At 37.6% G+C, this 18,555-nt stretch overlaps 1 protein-coding gene across 2 annotated transcripts in view; it reads left to right on the top strand.

The window, feature by feature from the left end:
* LOC133528602 (uncharacterized) overlaps nucleotides 1-18,555 on the top strand; it is a 150,067-nt gene that overhangs the window by 14,729 nt on the left and 116,783 nt on the right. The window contains exon 2 of one of the 2 annotated variants that reach the window (XM_061866047.1): nucleotides 942-994. In XM_061866047.1, the coding sequence (XP_061722031.1) occupies nucleotides 958-994 (37 nt within the window). In that variant the 5' untranslated portion in view covers nucleotides 942-957. Of the gene's footprint in view, nucleotides 1-841; nucleotides 995-18,555 lie in introns of those variants that run through there. The other variant, XM_061866046.1, reaches the window with a different exon arrangement.

Raw genomic sequence — 18,555 nt, 5'->3', positions numbered from 1 at the left:
ATTCTAACTGCTAGGAAATTACAAGTCACTTAAACGCGCCGCCTAAAAGCAGCTCCCAAAGTTCAATTTTAAAATGAGAGTGTAAGGATTGTATGAGAATACGTGATCAATCGTTAAAACGTTCAATGTTATTTGGTAATCTTTATTACTTAAGGTGCCATCCGTTAATAAGGCAAGACGATTTTTGCCATTTTTACGTAAGAATGTAAAGAAAAAAGCCGGACAAGTGCCAGTCGGACTCGTCCATCGAGGGTTTCGTACTTTTTAGTATTTTTTGTTATAGCGGCAACAGAAATACATCATCTGTGAAAATTTCAACTGTCTAACCATCACGGTTTATGAGATACAGCCTGGTGACAGGCGGACGGACGGACGGACGGACAGCGGAGTTTTAGTAATAGGGTCCCGTTTTACCCTTTGGGTACGGAATCCTAAAAAATAAATACAAGTTTGATTTGTTTCAGTTTTAATTTTTCATAAAAATCATTTTTGGAACGTTTATTTGTACATAAAAAGGTACTAGAGTCTGCCTAAACCAAATTTAATACTATAATTTTTCGCATCTTTGTGACCTTACGTAAGAAATCTTGGTCCAATGTGCATTGCGTCTCGCTCTCTCATCAAGCAAACTGTGAGACTCAAATACACAATGGACCAAGAAATTGGACAGGTGGAATACCACCCCAACTGGCGCGGACGCGTGCGACGGATTCCGTCCACCCGCGCTAGCCAGCGGACTCCCTTTATGGCTTACTTTCAACTCAAAACATTATTGTTTTTTATTCAATATAGAGTAGGTATATCACATGTCTTACAAATTATAAAGGTTGGCATCAAATGGTGCTTTTATAGATATAAAATGCTTGGTAAATTTGTCCTGTATTAATGATTCTTTTAGCGTTAATATGAATACAATGTGTAATAATGAATAATTGTCGCAGGTCGGGCTCCGGCAGCATGTTTTCCCTGTGTCGCCGGTACAAAGATGAGCACGGTACGTTAATTCATCATTATTAATTAATATATATTAATTAATATTAACAACGGTAATTAATGAATGTCGGCGATTGAATGAGGCCAAGCATGACTTATAAGTTTATGTTAGGTACTTACACAAAAATTTCGCTTACCCATTTTTAGGGTTCCGTAGTAAACTAGGAACCCTAATCCTAATAGTTTCGCCATGTCCGTCTGTCTGTCCGAGGCTTTGCTCCGTGGTCGTTAGTGCTAGAAAGCTGAAATTTGGCAAGGATATATAAATCAATAAAGCCGATAAAGTCGTACAATAAAAACTAAAAAATTTAATAAAAAAATAAAACGTAAAGCGGGGGTGAATTTTTTTTTTGCTTCAACTCTACAGTGTGGGATATCGTTGGAAAGGTCTTTCAAAACTAATAGGGGTTTTCAACAAACATTTTTTGATAAAGTGAATATATTCGGAGATAATTGCTCTGAAAGACAAAAAAAAATGTGTGTCCCCCCCTCTAACTTTTGAACCATAGGTCCAAAAAATATGAAAAAAATCATAGAAGTAGAGCTTAAGAAAGACATTAAATAAAAACTATAGCGGACATGATCAGTTTCGCTGTTTTTGAGTTATCGCAAAATGTTTCCACTTCATAGTAAAAAGACGTAATATCCACAGTTCATCCCTTGGACAATCTACTATACTTTAAGCTCCAGTTTAGCTTATTGTGACGGAAGAGTAACTACGGAACCCTACTCTGAGCATGGCCCGACATGCTCTTGGCCGGTTTTTTTTTATCTTATTGAAAACTAAAGTTAAAAATTTGTCAGGATTTGGAACATTTCTTTACTGTAGATCTCATTTCCGTCAGATCAGAATCTGAATATGATCTTGCAGAAATCAAGGGAACTAGGTATGCCGATGTTATAGGCTTGATGGCTTTATTAAAGCTTTTAATAATACAAATCTGATAAGTAAGTAAGTATAATCTTTCTAAACATTTCCGTCGCCGAAAAAAGCAGTAGCTGAGGTTATTATTTCGAGCCCGCGTATACGATTGTCGATCACTTATAAGGCAATAGATTTCAGAAATAGGCGCGTAAAGTACTCGAGAAACGTTCATATTCCGCGCCTCCTTTAGTGTCGATAATAGTTGTCCATGGCAGCTGACTTTTAATAAGAAACAGTCTATGGTTACTGATTATCTGAATCTGTGAAGGACTATAAAGATACATGTATAATTATCTACCTGTAATTTATACTAGTCATGTAAGCCTGGCCTGTAATTTACATTATCAATAAACTATGAGTATGAGTATGAGTATGAGCATGTTCGAGCATGTTCTGATTTTATGAAAAAATGCATCTCTTATGTGATGTGCGTATAGAGTAGCTTAGCTATTTTTTTACATTTTAATATCCCGAACGTTTATATTTAAGACGGCTTACCAATGTTTTGTCAAGTTCCAATCAAGTCAGAAATTACGTCACACAGAATTGTCCTTGTGTGTCATCAGCTTTCTCGATTCCCACCGAAATGTATCGGAAACAAAAACATTTGTTCAGTCAGACGCTGCGGTGTGTTTAAGTAGATTAAAAAACTCCTAAGTCCCGCCAGCTGTCGGCCGTATCGTTGAGGCGTTTTATCACTTCAGGATGACGAAACCATGGGTCCATCGCAAAGTTACAGTGAAGTGAATTCTTAAGAACTCTTAAGCAGCAGTGTTATTTATATGGTGGTATGTATTTTATCTTACCTTGTATATGTTTGGAGACCCTTACGGATATTCTTCGACCTTAGCCTATCATTTCCGTGTAATAAATGATGGAGCTCATTGGGAGCATTCCAGAAAAGTATCGGGTGTGTAACGCTTTTTTTTAATACCCACGGATCTATCAAAGAAATCAATATCAGGTGTGATGCCGTTTAATAAGTTAGCTTTAAATTAAACGGTATATAATACATTGCAGATTATCACGGACAACTTGATTAACCGGGCAGTATAAATAATGACCGATCATTATGAATAATGCCCAAGAGCGTCGGGCAAAGTTATACATTTATTACATTGACCGGTCCATATTAATAATGCCATGTCCATTTAATAAATCAAGGATTGACATAGCTTGGTTTATCACTTGGACCTGGCAGTATGACTACTTCTAGCAATGGCAATGTGATAAATTCGTAACCAAATCTATTTTTTTTTCTTTTTTTTATACAAGGGAAATGCATTAGGCATACCACTCGGTCACGGGGATAGACCCGGGATGGTTTTGTGGGAGTCCCACGTGAGTCTACCCACTGACTGTCGCCTCGGTGCCGTAAGGCAAGGCCACGGGAACACGAGTGCACACTACCATGACTATGACCCAGCAGCACAAAGTTGTTAGGTCCCTTCTCTGGAGAACAACTCCAATCACCAGTAAGGAGGGGGGGGGGGAGTGGCGTCCTAGAGTACACCACGAGGACCTACTTTCTGTCAGGTGACAGTCGTCTCCATGACTATCACCCAAAGGTCCCTGTCAAGGTGACCGGTCTGGCCTCGTGGGTAGTGACCCTGCCTATGAAGCCGATGGTCCCGGGTTCAAATCCTGGTAAGGGCATTTATTCATGTGATGAGCATGGATATTTGTTCCTGAGTCATGGGTGTTCTCTATGTATTTAAGTATTTATAATTATTTATATATTACGAGTATATATATCGTTGTCTAAGTACCCTCAACACAAGCCTTATTGAGCTTACTGTGGGACTTAGTCAATTTGTGTAATAATGTCCTATAATATTTATTTCTTTATAAAAGGTGGCAAGCGATGGTCATAGTCGACCCGCCTCCGCCCAGTTCGTTTATAATCTACTACTATATCGATTTTTTAACTTCTGGCACATTTTCCCAGCTTAATATATGTTTCATAAACTTAACTGATTAAAACTCCAAGTTTTAGCCAGCTAAGTGTGAAAAGGGTTGTCTGATATAAAATTCAAAGAAGGGTTAAAACATCAACACCTGTAATGTTTTGTAAAAGGACTAAAAGGTCTCGTAAAGATTTTGTATATCGAAATAATACAATATTGATTTCTGCACAGGTTTGGAGTTAGGTAGCGAAAGCTCCCTGGGATGTACAGTCGTCGTCGAATATATCGGACCGGCCAAGGCACTCATAAATATATGAACATGCACTTACTAGCACGTCTCGATAATATGACCCTTATTTAGAAATTTGTAAACTCTTTGGTCTATTGATTATCCGTTTAACATTGAGTTATTGGAGTTCAGCCTAATTAAATGGTCGACACGTTATAATATAACATTTTGTACCATTTGGCGTTGAAACTCTAGGTCCATGAGGTCCCAGCGCGCATAATTTTTTTGGACAAATCGCGAAACGTCTGGTGGACGTAACTGGCGACCGAAGAGCTGGCGGCTTCCTCGCACAACGTATCAGTATTGCGATACAACGAGGAAATGCCGCCAGCATCCTTGGTACAATGCCTCAAGGGCCTATTTTAGATATAAGCTAGTTATAGTAATCATCTGTACATATTCATTTTGTATATTGTTATTGTAAATAAAATAAAAATATAAAAAAAAGTAAGAAAATCCTAAATAGCTATTACCATATTGTAGGTATATAAGAATCTACCTACTCAGATGCAAATTCGATTTTGAATATTGCAATTATGAGTACGACATTTGTATTTTATATGACCAATTATATTTAGTGAATTAAGGGCTGTCAGCGGACTCGTCACTCCTGACACTTTTCGAGTTGATTATTTAAATTATAACGATTCAGGAACAATAAAAACTTAGTAAAGATTAACCCCCTTATTCATACAACTTTACGGGCCTGACTTAGTTAAATTATGTTTTATCCCCTTCTTACGAAACATAAGCCAAATGACAAACGATTCATAGCTAGTTCAGCCATAATTCTATATTAACCGGCTTTAGGTCAATGGGAGATTTTTGCTCCATCGTCTTAAATTAAAACATTCCCCATTACAAAACGAAAACAATTATTACCTTCCCTAATCTTAATAGAGCCGTTAATAGCAGCATTATTTGACTCAAGCACCCCATTATATGTCTTACCCTATTTATAAGAGAAAGGGTGAGATGTTTAATCTTGAAACTAACGGCCGAGATAAAATTTGGCGGCAATTGTGGGCCTTGAGGTGGTACTTAGATCTTTATGTAGGCTAGATTTAAAAGGGTATTATTTTTGTTACCTTTACCGTTTTGAGTTGTTATCGAAAACTGTTATTATTACTAATTAGGTACAAATTAGGTAAAAATTAATTGGCGTTGAATGGTGTAGGCAACACCAGGTGGACATATCGTGGGATCTACGTGTTACAAACGCAAATAATTTACGCAATTAGCAGATTATAGTTATTTCTGAATTCCAAACATCCAATGACACTTAACATCATTCCAATTTTGGTCTCACTTTTGATATTTGACAGGCAATCTTGTATATTGTAAATCTGTGAGTCTGAGCACGTCGCTGGAATAATTTGAGCAACAACACGTAATCGAAGGTTGTTTGCCTTGGTTCAGTCAGAGGCTCAGAGGCGATATGCGGGGTTGTCCTTGTGAATAACAGTTACTTTCTAGGTCATGAATAAGGAATCTAACGGAGTGATCAGATTAAGTGGCTTCATAATAAATGGATTTCATTTTAAAAGGCACAGGGAATATAATTATCTAGCTCGAGACTTTAAAAAATCCGCTGATCGATATAAGTAGGTTGAATTGAAGTGTCTGTTGGTCTCGGAAGTTTCATATCAGTTTTGTGAATATATGGAAGTACATACGACGAGGGACAAAGATAAGATGTCTTAAGATTTGTACGGTTTTCCTGAACTTTTTACACCCCAACGCTTTATAAGACGACTCCTGATTTAATTTAATCACCATTCAGCGTGAGCCCATGACGCTGATTGTTACTCACGGTCAAACTCGTATCAAAATAAAATAAACACCATTACAAAATGTTGAACATAATCAAAGAGAATTTGAAATAGAGGTGTATTGTCAAAGAAAACTTTGTAGCCCTGTAAATTTACAGCTATCTTTCGAAACATGATTAAAACTTTTAGAACGTCATTGACTTTGATCCTATTCTTTCACTGATATGTGTATTAGATGGCGCCACTTTATGATTTTTAGCAAATTTAACACAAACCGTTGACAAAATAAGATTAAAAGTCAAATGTCGTTCTAATAGTTTTAATCATGTGTCGAAAGATAGCAGTAAATTTACTGTGAATACAAAATTTTCTTTGACAAACCACCTCTGTTTCAAATTCTCTTTGACAGAATCGACCGAATGGAACAAACTTTCATTCATCCGTGCCACTAGCCCACGCTTAATGAACCCCACGTAGCTTATCTTAATTGTTTTATTACTTAATGAATTTAGAGGTATCTAGTTGTTCGTACGACGCCTCCAAGCCGTTAACATCCTATGTTGCCATTAGAGAATTAACTCTTTGATACGTACGGGTTTAAATTAACGACTACTTCGGTTTAAGTGGGCGTGAGATGGAATACAATGTTTACTGTGTTTTTTTTTTATACACTTACTGACACCAATTCTTATTGATTGAACAAGTGGTGAAATTTTGACTCTGACCAAATTTGTTATTAGTTCACTTGAATTATCAACTACTTACTTATTTACCTCCTTTAGTCACTACCTGTGTGTTCCTATAATTGGCTTCCTGTATCTACTATATTTGGTACTACCAATAGCGAAGTTTGTAGGAACTAGCTTCAGCCCGCGGCTTCGCCTACGTAAAGCAAAAAAAAGGGTTCTCAGTTTGACCCGTATGTTTGTATGGACGCATGTAGGTATATATGTTTGTCCGCGATTATTAGGTTTAGAATCATGTTCTGAAAAATGCATAAAGTATTCCACAACTTTATATTTGTTAATGTCCTTCCTTATGAACAACATTTTAGCCATGTTTGAAACTGGTAGCAAGAACCAAACTTTGAGGTGAACTTACACGGGAGTACGCCACATAGAACTGACCGTGGGAGAAACAGTCCTGTCGTAGTATCCATTAGGAGAACGCGGGTCTCGTTCCATACCTCAAAAGCTAAAAAATAACCCTTATAGGATCACGTGTGGTAGTCTGTCAATCCATCTGTTACAACCGATTTGCTCCGAAACTACTGGACCGATTGAATTGCAATTTGGCAAAAATACTTTCAACATTTTTTATGTCCACAATATTAAATTTTAAAATCATTGCCCGCTTTATCCGGTCGTTAAAACTATTTAGAGAAACGTGTATGTTTATAATGAACACTGGCCACTTAAAAAATAATAATCAAAAAGTATTAATTCCTTCGAGCGGCTAAAGAAAATGTATAGTGATGTATTCAATTTTAAAAATACCCTGTTATACCACAGATAAAATTAAGTAAGTATATTCATTTTGTAGCTTATTAAAGAGGCTAGCTTTAAGCTTTGGTGAAAAACTTGGAGGTGTCGCTGACGTAAAAGTACTTTTAAAAAAAGATGATTTATTTTTTTGTTTGGCAATGTGTTATATATATAATTGATGTCGTATAATTGCCTTTACAATATGCACAGATATGTGACGCACGTCAAAATCGGCTAGCTAGAAAAAAAAATTGATGATAACTCTTTTTTTTACCGAAATCTATAATATTTGGGGGGCTGATATTTATTATAGAGGTACTTGCTACTAATATAACGCCAAATCATCAAAAAAAATTACAAGCCAAAACTCGCTGGGGGCAGATTCACATAGCTTATCCTGGCATGGCTTTTGGAATCTCTAGAACCAGCGGTTTAGGCTGTGCGTTGATATGTCAGTCAGTCAGTCAGTTTCTTCTTTTATATATTTAGAAGTAGACATTGATTTGGACAATATTTTTCAATTTTTCAATAAAAATTGGCAAATTGGAAGCATTCCACGTGCTGTTCCGTACAAACGCGTTTTGTGTCGCTTTATTTTTACAAACATTGAGCGTGGCAGACACGTACCGGGGCAGGCAAAATGTTTTTTATGCAGATGTCGGCGTCTGTATGGCCGTGTAACTGTAGATATTAATACGTTAAAGAATGTGATCAACGGAATGTAGGTAAAATGATAATGCGGTTATCGCTGCGTTTACCGCATAAAGGTTGACTCACGCTACACAGGGGCAGGGCCGGGCCGGAGCTTCCGGCGCTTCGTTTTCTATGGAAAGCATTACGTCATCACCGGAGCTCTGTAGTGGCCCGGTGCGGGCTCGGACCGGAGACTAGCCGGTCATGCTATGAGCAAAAATCGGACTTCCCGGAGCCTCCGGGCCACCCGGTGACTCAATTCTTCCTTTCGGGTGATATTCCACTAGTCTAAGATCTTTGTCCAATGTGCATTGCGTCTCACTTTCTCATTAAGCAAAATGTCAGACGCAAATAAACATTGGACCAAGATATTGGAAAGATGAAAAACCAGAATACCACCCTTCGCAATGTGCATGCTCGGATGTGTCGGTATATATTTGCCAAAATAAGAAGGTTACAAAACGTCATAAATTTGTTTGTTAAATATGGATGGTATAGCCAATACATTACTTGGTCGGGTTATATTTTACTCGGCGCAGAGAGAAGTTAATTAACAATGACTGTCAATCTCTATATGAAACCTAATTTCTGTAAATAAAGCTACACAATTCTACATATTGCCGGTTTTGTGGAAAGCAATAAAAAAATAGTACTTATATTTATTTTTGTCACGCTGGCTCCACATTTTACTTGAGATAGTTGATAGCGCCAGACAAGTTGCCTAAGAATTTGTTACCAATTTTAATAGTTCCTAGATATTAACCAGTGTGTTAATTTTGTGGGCTTAAATGAAGTGGAATAAAAAAATGTTCAGAAGAAGCAGAGCTTTAAGAACTAAATATTGCCGTTTCGTACATATTGTTGGATTATCATATTATTGACAATGAAATACATTATACATATAACAAAAGAATAACGCACTATAAGTATATATAAGTCGTTACGTAGCCGCCTGTTGTCTGCCTCTACATTTAATCAATTGTTTGTTTTGTCTTTTCTTTTGTATCTTTTTACTGAGGTGTTCCAATAAAGAGTATTCTATCTATACATCTATCTATCTACGCAAGGTTTATTACAAGCGACTTAGTTAAGTATTTATTTGACCTATATATATTTCCCGAACAACGCGGTATCCGTGAAGATTCAGTCTTTATTATTTACTTTTCCATGTTAGGTGTTACTACATGAAAGTCGCAACGGTCGCAACACGGGCGACTCGGATATATACGTCAAAATTATATAAGTTGCATAATGTCTTGATTTATTTTGTGAAATACGGAGGTGTTGCGGAAATGTAATTAAGTCGGATTATATTAAATGAGATATCTAGTAATGTTACTGCTTGTAAAAATTATTCATTAATGAGCATGTAGGTTATAATTAATATAAATATACTATTTTTTTTCTCATATTCCCACGTATTACTTTTCATTTCGTACGAAGTTATATATAATGAAATATCTCGTTAATAAATTTGTAGATTACGGGAAACCATTTCTTTTACTATTTAGAGTCCAACTGATCTTCTGTAAATCTGCCTGCAGAGAGTACGAACATCATATTTCAGTGCAGTTATTGAATTACTCATAAAGGTGCCTATATTTCATTTGCAATCTGTCGTTGGCGATATTATTGCTAACTGCTCGCGTACGATGCATTCTCCTGAAATAGATAGGCCATACATTTTTTCAGGCTGTAGAGAGCAGCACTAGCATGTAACCTGAGAGTAACATATGCATACTATGCCTTAAACAGTTTTTTGACAAGTTTTCACTATGGCATTGATGCATCAAGGCGTTTTGGTTACAGATGGTCTAACGCGAAACGCGAAAATCGAAATTTCGTTACCTATCTGCCTCTCTGTCTATCGAATATGCAAGAATGATGGAGGCAGAAACCACAATTTAGATTTTTCCATTTCGCGGTAGGCCCCGTGTGTGTTAGTAACGCGCTCTACGCAGAGTTTTGCGTAATATTCCCTATTTTATGCCTATTATTACTGTAACTACTGAAATAATACAATAATACTCTTCGTATGTTTTATTGTTCTTAAATTAATGATTAAGACGTGGAACGCATAATTTCGTCAGGGGGAAGCCTATGTGCCTCTCTTTCGCACAAAGATAGATCGCGCAGTGATAGAGAGGCGAATAGATGAACTAATGAAGTGTATTGTAGTATCGTAAGTGTCAGAACGTCAGGACGATGATAGCTATTTATAAGTTTTATAACGATATAAATAGCTATCATGGTCCTGACATCCTGACGCTTACTCCAAGTTTTAGTACCTTTTTTGTACTATTTGGTACATGATATCAAAAAAATTGTACCTCGCTTAAAATCGAGAAAAAATATTGATAATAATGTGGTCAGCTATTCTGACGTCAGGTCGACAGGGCCAAGTCCAGTTCTCCTAGCTGTAGGCGTTATATTGAATTCATCTTTTGGCAAAGATTTAGTACCTAATTTGTACCTTTCATGATGATTTATTTTACTTTGACTTACCAAAAAAAAGTTACAGTTAGAATAAACTTTGTATGTGCACAGCGGTGTAGTCACTCAATGTGAACCGGGCCTTCAATATAGTTCAACAGTTAATATTTTTGGCTAAAACAGTTATCTATTTTACGAGGGGTCCATAGTAGTTGTTTAACCAATACAAAAATGAGAAGTGGAAATCTTGAGCGTTTCGAGGGCTTTAATTTTTTTCTAACGAGTGAGACAACATTTTTTTTAGTACATATGGTGCTACTTTACCGCACTAGGGCGGTAATTAGCACTTTACGCGCCTATGTCGAAAATTTAAAGTGCCATATATACTGTAAAACGTTGTATATGTGCGAATAGATAATTGGCAACTCGTTTCGATTTAAAACACTCCTTTCGGTCGTGTTTTAATTTACTGCCACTAGTTGTGAATTATTGAAACTGAATTAATGTATAATTACTACACCAACGCGAAAAAATACTTAAACTTCAAAATCATCACAAGTCGTCGTCGTCGTTAATTTTACAGTACCTGGGCGACCGAGCATTGCTCGGTTATAATAACTATTTATTGTAATATGGTGGTGTATAGGTGATAATCTTATCTACATTTTTTTACTATTTTAAATATTGTCTAAAACAATAAAAATTAAAAAATTATATATAAACTTGAACATATAAAAAAAAAAGTTAGTCACCGGGCGAGATTCGAACCCGTAACACTCGTTTAGCAGTCCGCGTCTTAACTCGCTGGACCAGACGGACAGTGGCCGGCAACACGAAATTAGCGACCATATTCTGCGTCGAAAGAAAAAACGCATGAAAACTCGAAAACACGCGTTTTCACAAACATAAGACTAATCTAGATCGATAGTTTACCCCCCCGCTACCAAATATACCACAACCCCCATATACCAAATTTCAGCAAAATCGTTAGAGCCGTTTCCGAGATCCCGGAAATATAAATATACATATATATATACAAGAATTGCTCGTTTAAAGGTATAAGATTCCTAGGTGATAAAATATTCCAGAATTTGAACGAAATTACTTTGCAACTCTTGTGAATAAAATGTAACTTTCCCATCAGTTTTTAAAGAATAAAGAATGACGGCAATACATGCGAAAGACCGACTATGACTGTTATCCACCTAATCCCATCGCCATGCTTAAAACAATCCAAATTTTTGAGAATAATGTGGTTAGTTATAATGTTTTTCCGCCTCTCATTTCTTGAAAATATAAGTAATTATGTTGAAACTCAGTAAGAGTTGCTGGAGAGATGCTATCTAGCAACCCTTACGGACTTGTACTCCCTATGTAGCTATTTTTTTAATACTCGTAAGTACAAATAAATGCAAAAAAGCAGTTACTTCTTTTACAGTGAAATATCCATTAACTATTATAACTTTTTAATATTTTGTGTTCTACGTTATATCGATATATGTGTACCAGTAGGGCTAAGATGGTCGGCTCTTTAGCAGCCATCTAAAGAGCCGACCATCTTAGCCCTACAGAAGTCGATAAATGAGAACTCTCTATGACAGTTCAAGAATGCCACAATAATTCCGGTCTCTGTTAATAATAGTTTGTCACCTTATTGACGTGCATTTTTACATATCAAACAAATAGAATAAACATTTATTGAATTTATCCCCCTTAGACGTGGCTGCTACAGTCTTCAGGATTTTGTTTGCCGTGTGATCATCGCTTTCCGGTTGCAGCTTGGTGCCATCGAGGAACGTCCATGGTATATGAAAAAAGAAAAATGTTTATAATACCATTCTATAGAGGGCATATAATTACTACTAGAGGGCACCTTTAACCTTATTTTGGCAATGTTAAATATCCTTACAAGTTTATAGTTTCTCCACTTGTATCCCCCCTGCAAAGAAACTTGTTTGCAGGCCCTCCTGGTCAGTTATCTGTGTAGCTTACTGTTAGGGTATATACCTGTAGCTTGAACCTTAAAAAAATTAAAACATTTATAACAGGAGATACGATAAATACACCAATTATTTTACACTATTGAAAACTGCAACTAATTCGTTCGATTCGTTTTGGAGATAGATAGATAGATAGAATACTCTTTATTGGCACACCTCAGTAAAAATATACAAGAAAAATAAACCATTGATTAAATTTAGAGGCAGACAACAGGCGGTCTTATCGCTAAAAAGCGATCTCTTCCAGACAACCTTTGGGTAGCGGAAATAGAGAAGTTAATCGAAAAAGTAGGTGTTGCTAAACCGTTATGAAGCCTAGATTCACACACACAATTACAGTGAATAAACATACACATATAAGGAATATAAATAAACATACATAAACATACATATAAATATATATAAAATTAACCAAAACATAGCTAAATATGACAGCAGCATGTCAGCCACAGAGTAAAAATAACTATGTACTATATAAACACTAAGGGAGAGATAAATAATGTTCTTTGAGTGATTTATTGAGATATTTGGGTACATTCATTTTTAAGTTCAAACATGCCTCCCATTACCCTACACCCTAAATTCATCCAACGAAATAAAATGTTCCGTAGGGTATACACGGTGGCCCACTTAGATCGTTACGAAGATCTGTTCCTAGGAATCATGCCATTGATTTTCATAACAAGAAAAACTGCATTCATTCATTTGTAATATATAAAGACGGGCCAATACGAGTAACACCTGCTTTGTATCTATTGTTTTATTTTTGAAGATTCTATACCAATGTTATAATTATCACCTACTAAGTGTTGAAATTAACAAAATTAAAGCAATCTTAGTCAAACAAGCATATTGTTATACTTTCTCTTTCACACATGTAAACTATTGAATGAAAAACAACAGCCCATATGTAAGCCCATATAATACCTAAGCCCTAACTCGTAAAATACTTGTCAAGGAGAAGTTATATTCTGATCTTCATGAACACGTTCCATTTCAACAAATAGCACTGTTTAAATTCAAATATAAAAAGATACTATATGTAAAATATTTCATCCATTCTTCCTGGAATCCATTATCAGAAATAGATCTTGACTAAAATGAAGCTTAAAAAATAACTTGCAGAACAATCGTAACGAAGAAGATATCGCCAAACGTGAAATACGCGTACACCTATATTAAAAAAAAATAACTTCCACTTAACATACCGCTGTTTCTTTGTACATATCTACTCGTACTAATCCTAATATACGAGTACGACCTCTGTTCATGGGCTCTGCTCGTTTGCCTCCTATATTTAAAAAAAGACTTCTACTTAACATAGCGCCATTTATATGTACATATCTACAAATCTTATGATACGACCTCTGTTCATGGGCTCTAATCGTTTGCCTCCTATATTTAAAAAAATTACTTCTACTTAACATAACCCCATTTCATTGTACATCTCTACAAATCTTATGATACGAGCTCTGTTCGTGGGCTCTAATCGTTTGCCTCCTATATTTAAAAAAAATAACTTCTACTTAACATAACCCCATTTCATTGTACATCGCTACAAATCTTATGATACGAGCTCTGTTCGTGGGCTCTGCTCGTTTGCCTCCTAGGTATATTTAAAAAAATACTTCTACTTAACATAACGCCATTCTTTTGTACATCTCTACAAATCTTATGATACGACCTCTGTTCATGGGCTCTATTCGTTTGCCTCCTATATTTAAAAAAAATACTTCTACTTAACATAGCGCCATTTCTTTGTACATCTCTACAAATCTTATGATACGAGCTCTGTTCATGGGCTCTGCTGGTTTGCCTCTTATATTTTAAAAAAATACTTCTACTTAACATAACGCCATTCCTTTGTACATCTCTACAAATCTTATCATACGAGCTCTGTTCGTAGGCTCTGCTCATTTGCCTCCTATATTTAAAAAACTAAATTCTACTTAACATAGCGCCATTTCTTTGTACATCTCTACAAATCTTATGATACGACCTCTGTTCGTGGGCTCTGCTCGTTTGCCTCCTACATTCAAAAAAATTACTTCTACTTAACATACCGCTGTTTCTTTGTACATATCTACTTATCCTATGACAAGACCTCTGTTCATAAGCTCTGCTCATTTGCCTCCTATATTTAAAAAAATAAATTCCACTTAACATAGCGCCATTTCTATGTACATATCTACAAATCTTATGATACGACCTCTGTTCATGGGCTCTAATCGTTTGCCTTCTATATTTAAAAAAATAACTTCTACTTAACATAACCCCATTTCATTATGTATCTTGGAACTATATATATTTACATAATCAATTACAATAGCTATATTATCAAAAAACTAAGCCTAAATTAGCCTGAGGCATTGTTCCCAGGACACTGGCCGCGTTCCCTCTCTGCACAGTGAGGCTAAGTTTTTGTGCGAAAAAAGCGCCAGCTCGTAGGTCGCCAGACACCCAGACTAGTTTAGTACAAATTTCTTTTACTAGTTTCTTGGTGTCGGACGACCAAGGACCGAAAGTTTCAATCGCAAGTGCCGCAAATACATAATTACTTTTTAAAAATGCATATTTGCGACACTTGGCAATTTGGGCGTCGTCTGCTGCCGTCCCCGGCTTCCTGGCAGAGCGCCGGACATGAGATGGGGCCAGCGTATCAACGCATGTTACATCCCACGCCAGGGGCCGCCCCAGGAACCAAGGTACGAGCGAGCAGCCGTCGGGCCTTTTGCCATCTGCCGCTGATAAACCAACTGGCTCCAGGGTTGCTGGTATGGAGACGGTACCGAGTGCTCTGCGGATTAGGTCGTTTAGGGCCGAGTGTCTATAAAATCGGCCGGCGCTTGACTGGCAGTGGAGTCCGTGGTGCCCATAAGCGTCAACAAGGCTTCCACAGCGGGAGCAAGCGTGTGGCTCGCAGGCTTTCAAACCTAGCCTGAGGCATACGGCTACGCGCAGTGACGCCGGGTCCAAAAGGGAACCAATGTTCCGCGACGGCAACGCGCGCAGCCAATGCCCTGACTCAGGTTCCGATACTGCGAGTAGTCTAGCACGTTCGCAAGGGTTCGAACTATTGTCCAAAAGGGATTTGTGGGTTGTTTTGATTTTTATCAGGTCCCAGGCTGCTTGGCAGGCTTTTTCGGTAGGCGGACTCTCGCCGGGATTTCCAGCACTCCAAGCTGACTCTGCATCTGCCAAGCTCGCCACTACTACAACCGTGGGATTGGTGACATTAAGAATGCCACGGATGAGATGGGCGACGCTGTGGACAGACGAGAGAAAAGCGGGGAGAGCCAGATCGCCCGTAGAGCGAATACCCAGGCCACCATAATTAATAGGCAGAGTAGCCTGAGACCAGCTTTGAGAGCTGAAAGAGATGTTTAATATTTTGCAAACCGAATTTTTTAATATGTTGTCTATGGATGACGTGAGACTTGAGAATTTCCAAACAGGGCTGCAACGTAAAATATATAAGAATTTTGGAGAAAATAAACACAAACGTAAGATGTAAATGGCTGTATGAGCGTTAATTTTGAATAATAAATCTGAACAGTTGTGAAAGTTATCTAATTTTGAATTTATTGCTAAAGGGATGGCGTCTTCGAAAATAGGGGCACCGAGTAATACGAGGGAATCTCGTGTAACAAAGGTGAAATTGGGCGCGACAGAGTTGAGACTTAGAGTCAAAGCAGCCCGGGCGCTAGCTGAAAGCTTTTCTGAGATAAAAACCTCACACTTATTGAAGTTAAGTGTGAGGCCTATCTCAGCGAACTGCCTTGAGATTATATTTAAATCATTTAATACTGAAGAAGCCGTCCCTGCAAGTGTCCCATCATCCAGATACCATAAATTTAGTTTTGATTTTAGCTGAGTGATGATTGGGTGAATAGCGAGGCTAAAGATGACGGGCCCAAGTGGATCTCCTTGCTGACACCCAACGCATGAGGCAATTTCTTTTTCACCAAACATTAATTTGGATGGATTGCCGTAGCATTGTTTAAGGTATTCAAATATTTCCGGAATTTCCTTTAAAATTTCGTTTAAGAGAGTGCTACGGTCGATAGAATTAAATGCGTTTCTTACATCAACTTTTACCAAAATTTCGAAATTTGAGTTTTCCAGGAAAGTCCGTGTGGCGTGTACTGCGGCCTCACAACCGCCTCTGACACCGAAGCCAAGTTGTTTGGGCTTGAATTTGTCTGTAAGGCGGTCGTGAAACTCGCGGCAACACAATTTAGAGGCTAGTCGCCGTAGTGTGCTTCCCACCGCTATCGGACGAATGCCGCCGTCTTTTTTTTTTAAGGCTATCAGGTTAGCGCCGTATAAAATGGGAGTGATTTCGCTGCAGATTTTACCTGAAAGCATTAAATTTATCAACGCGGTCAGCTCTTTGAGGAGGGTTTCTCCGGCATCTCCCATAAGCGGGCTCGTCAGGTCCTTGAGGTGCTGCGGGGTTATGCCGTCAAGGCCACCGGCCGAACCATTAGGAAAAGAGCTGATCGCCTGTAAAGTTGCACGGTCCGTAACTTGTAGTGGTTGCGGAGAGATTTGAGGCGGCACGGGAAGTTGTACTGGTGTAGATGAAATCGGATGCTTTTCTTTAAGAGAGGAGAACACTTCGTCAGAACGGGCGGCCAAGGTGTCACTAGAAAATAGAAGTTTTGTAGCGCCTCTTATGTTACCGTCAGAAACCTTATTTTCTATTGACTTAATTTTATAGTTTAAATGAGTATTGCAAAGATTATAGGTTGCAGATTCCGCGGAATCGGAATCTACGGGAAAGTCAGGATGGAGTACATTTTCTTTGATAATAGCCGATAAAGTGCGATTGGATTGGTCTTGAGGGATATGAATATTTTTGTATGTAAATGTAAGTAAGGCTTCCCATGCGGGTAAATTATTATTAGACACAACCTTGGCCACGCATTCCGTCAGGCTCCGAGCTACAGCAACCCTAGCGCCTTTTGGTATACGTTTAGCTATTTTAGTGTGAGCTTTTAATACTGCTAGACGGGTACATAAATCTGCAGAGGGAGTCGCAGTGTTGGGAACAGAGGCCCCAGATCTGTTGACATGAGAGGAGTCCGTCGGGGGTAGGTCTATCCGAGGAACATGTTTCTTGGCAAGATGGATCTTGAGTCCATGGGTGCCCTTGTAGGGTTTTTGGTCTTGACAAATAGGGCATTCTGTGAGCTGGGTGGAGGCCGGATACATTAACACAAGACGATAAACAATACAAAATTATAAGCACGTATGTAGAAAATATAAGTAAATGTTGACATTTTGACACCGATATGTCCGCTGTATTTATATCCTTTGTTTATATATATCAGTCACTGAGATGTCACTTTTCAGATATATTTTTAGGGTGAACCGATTTGGTGTTATTAGAAGAAAGACACCAGAAACATGGCAAAACTTCTTTCACTCGCCGTTCTTTCAGTGCAGATGATAATTACAGCAATACAAGATATAAAATTCGTAATAAATTTGAATTCATAATATTATAATTTTGGCTCATTGTACATCTCTACAAATCTTATGATACGAGCTCTGTTCGTGGGCTCTAATCGTTTGCCTCCTATATTTAAAAAAAATAACTTCTACTTAACATAACCCCATTTCATTGTACATCTCTACAAATCTTATGATACGAGCTCTGTTCGTGGGCTCTGCTCGTTTGCCTCCTATATTTAAAAAAATACTTCTACTTAACATAACGCCATTCTTTTGTACATCTCTACAAATCTTATGATAAGACCTCTGTTCATGGGCTCTATTCGTTTGCCTCCTATATTTAAAAAAAAAATACTTCTACTTAACATAGCGCCATTCCTTTGTACATCTCTACAAATCTTATGATACGAGCTCTGTTCATGGGCTCAGCTGGTTTGCCTCTTATATTTTAAAAAATACTTCTACTTAACATAACGCCATTCCTTTGTACATCTCTACAAATCTTATCATACGAGCTCTGTTCGTAGGCTCTGCTCATTTGCCTCCTATATTTAAAAAACTAAATTCTACTTAACATAGCGCCATTTCTTTGTACATCT

This window comes from Cydia pomonella, chromosome 19, assembly GCF_033807575.1.
Source record: "Cydia pomonella isolate Wapato2018A chromosome 19, ilCydPomo1, whole genome shotgun sequence".
Taxonomy (NCBI): Eukaryota; Metazoa; Arthropoda; class Insecta; order Lepidoptera; family Tortricidae; genus Cydia; species Cydia pomonella.
This window is presented reverse-complemented; position numbering and strand designations above follow the sequence as displayed.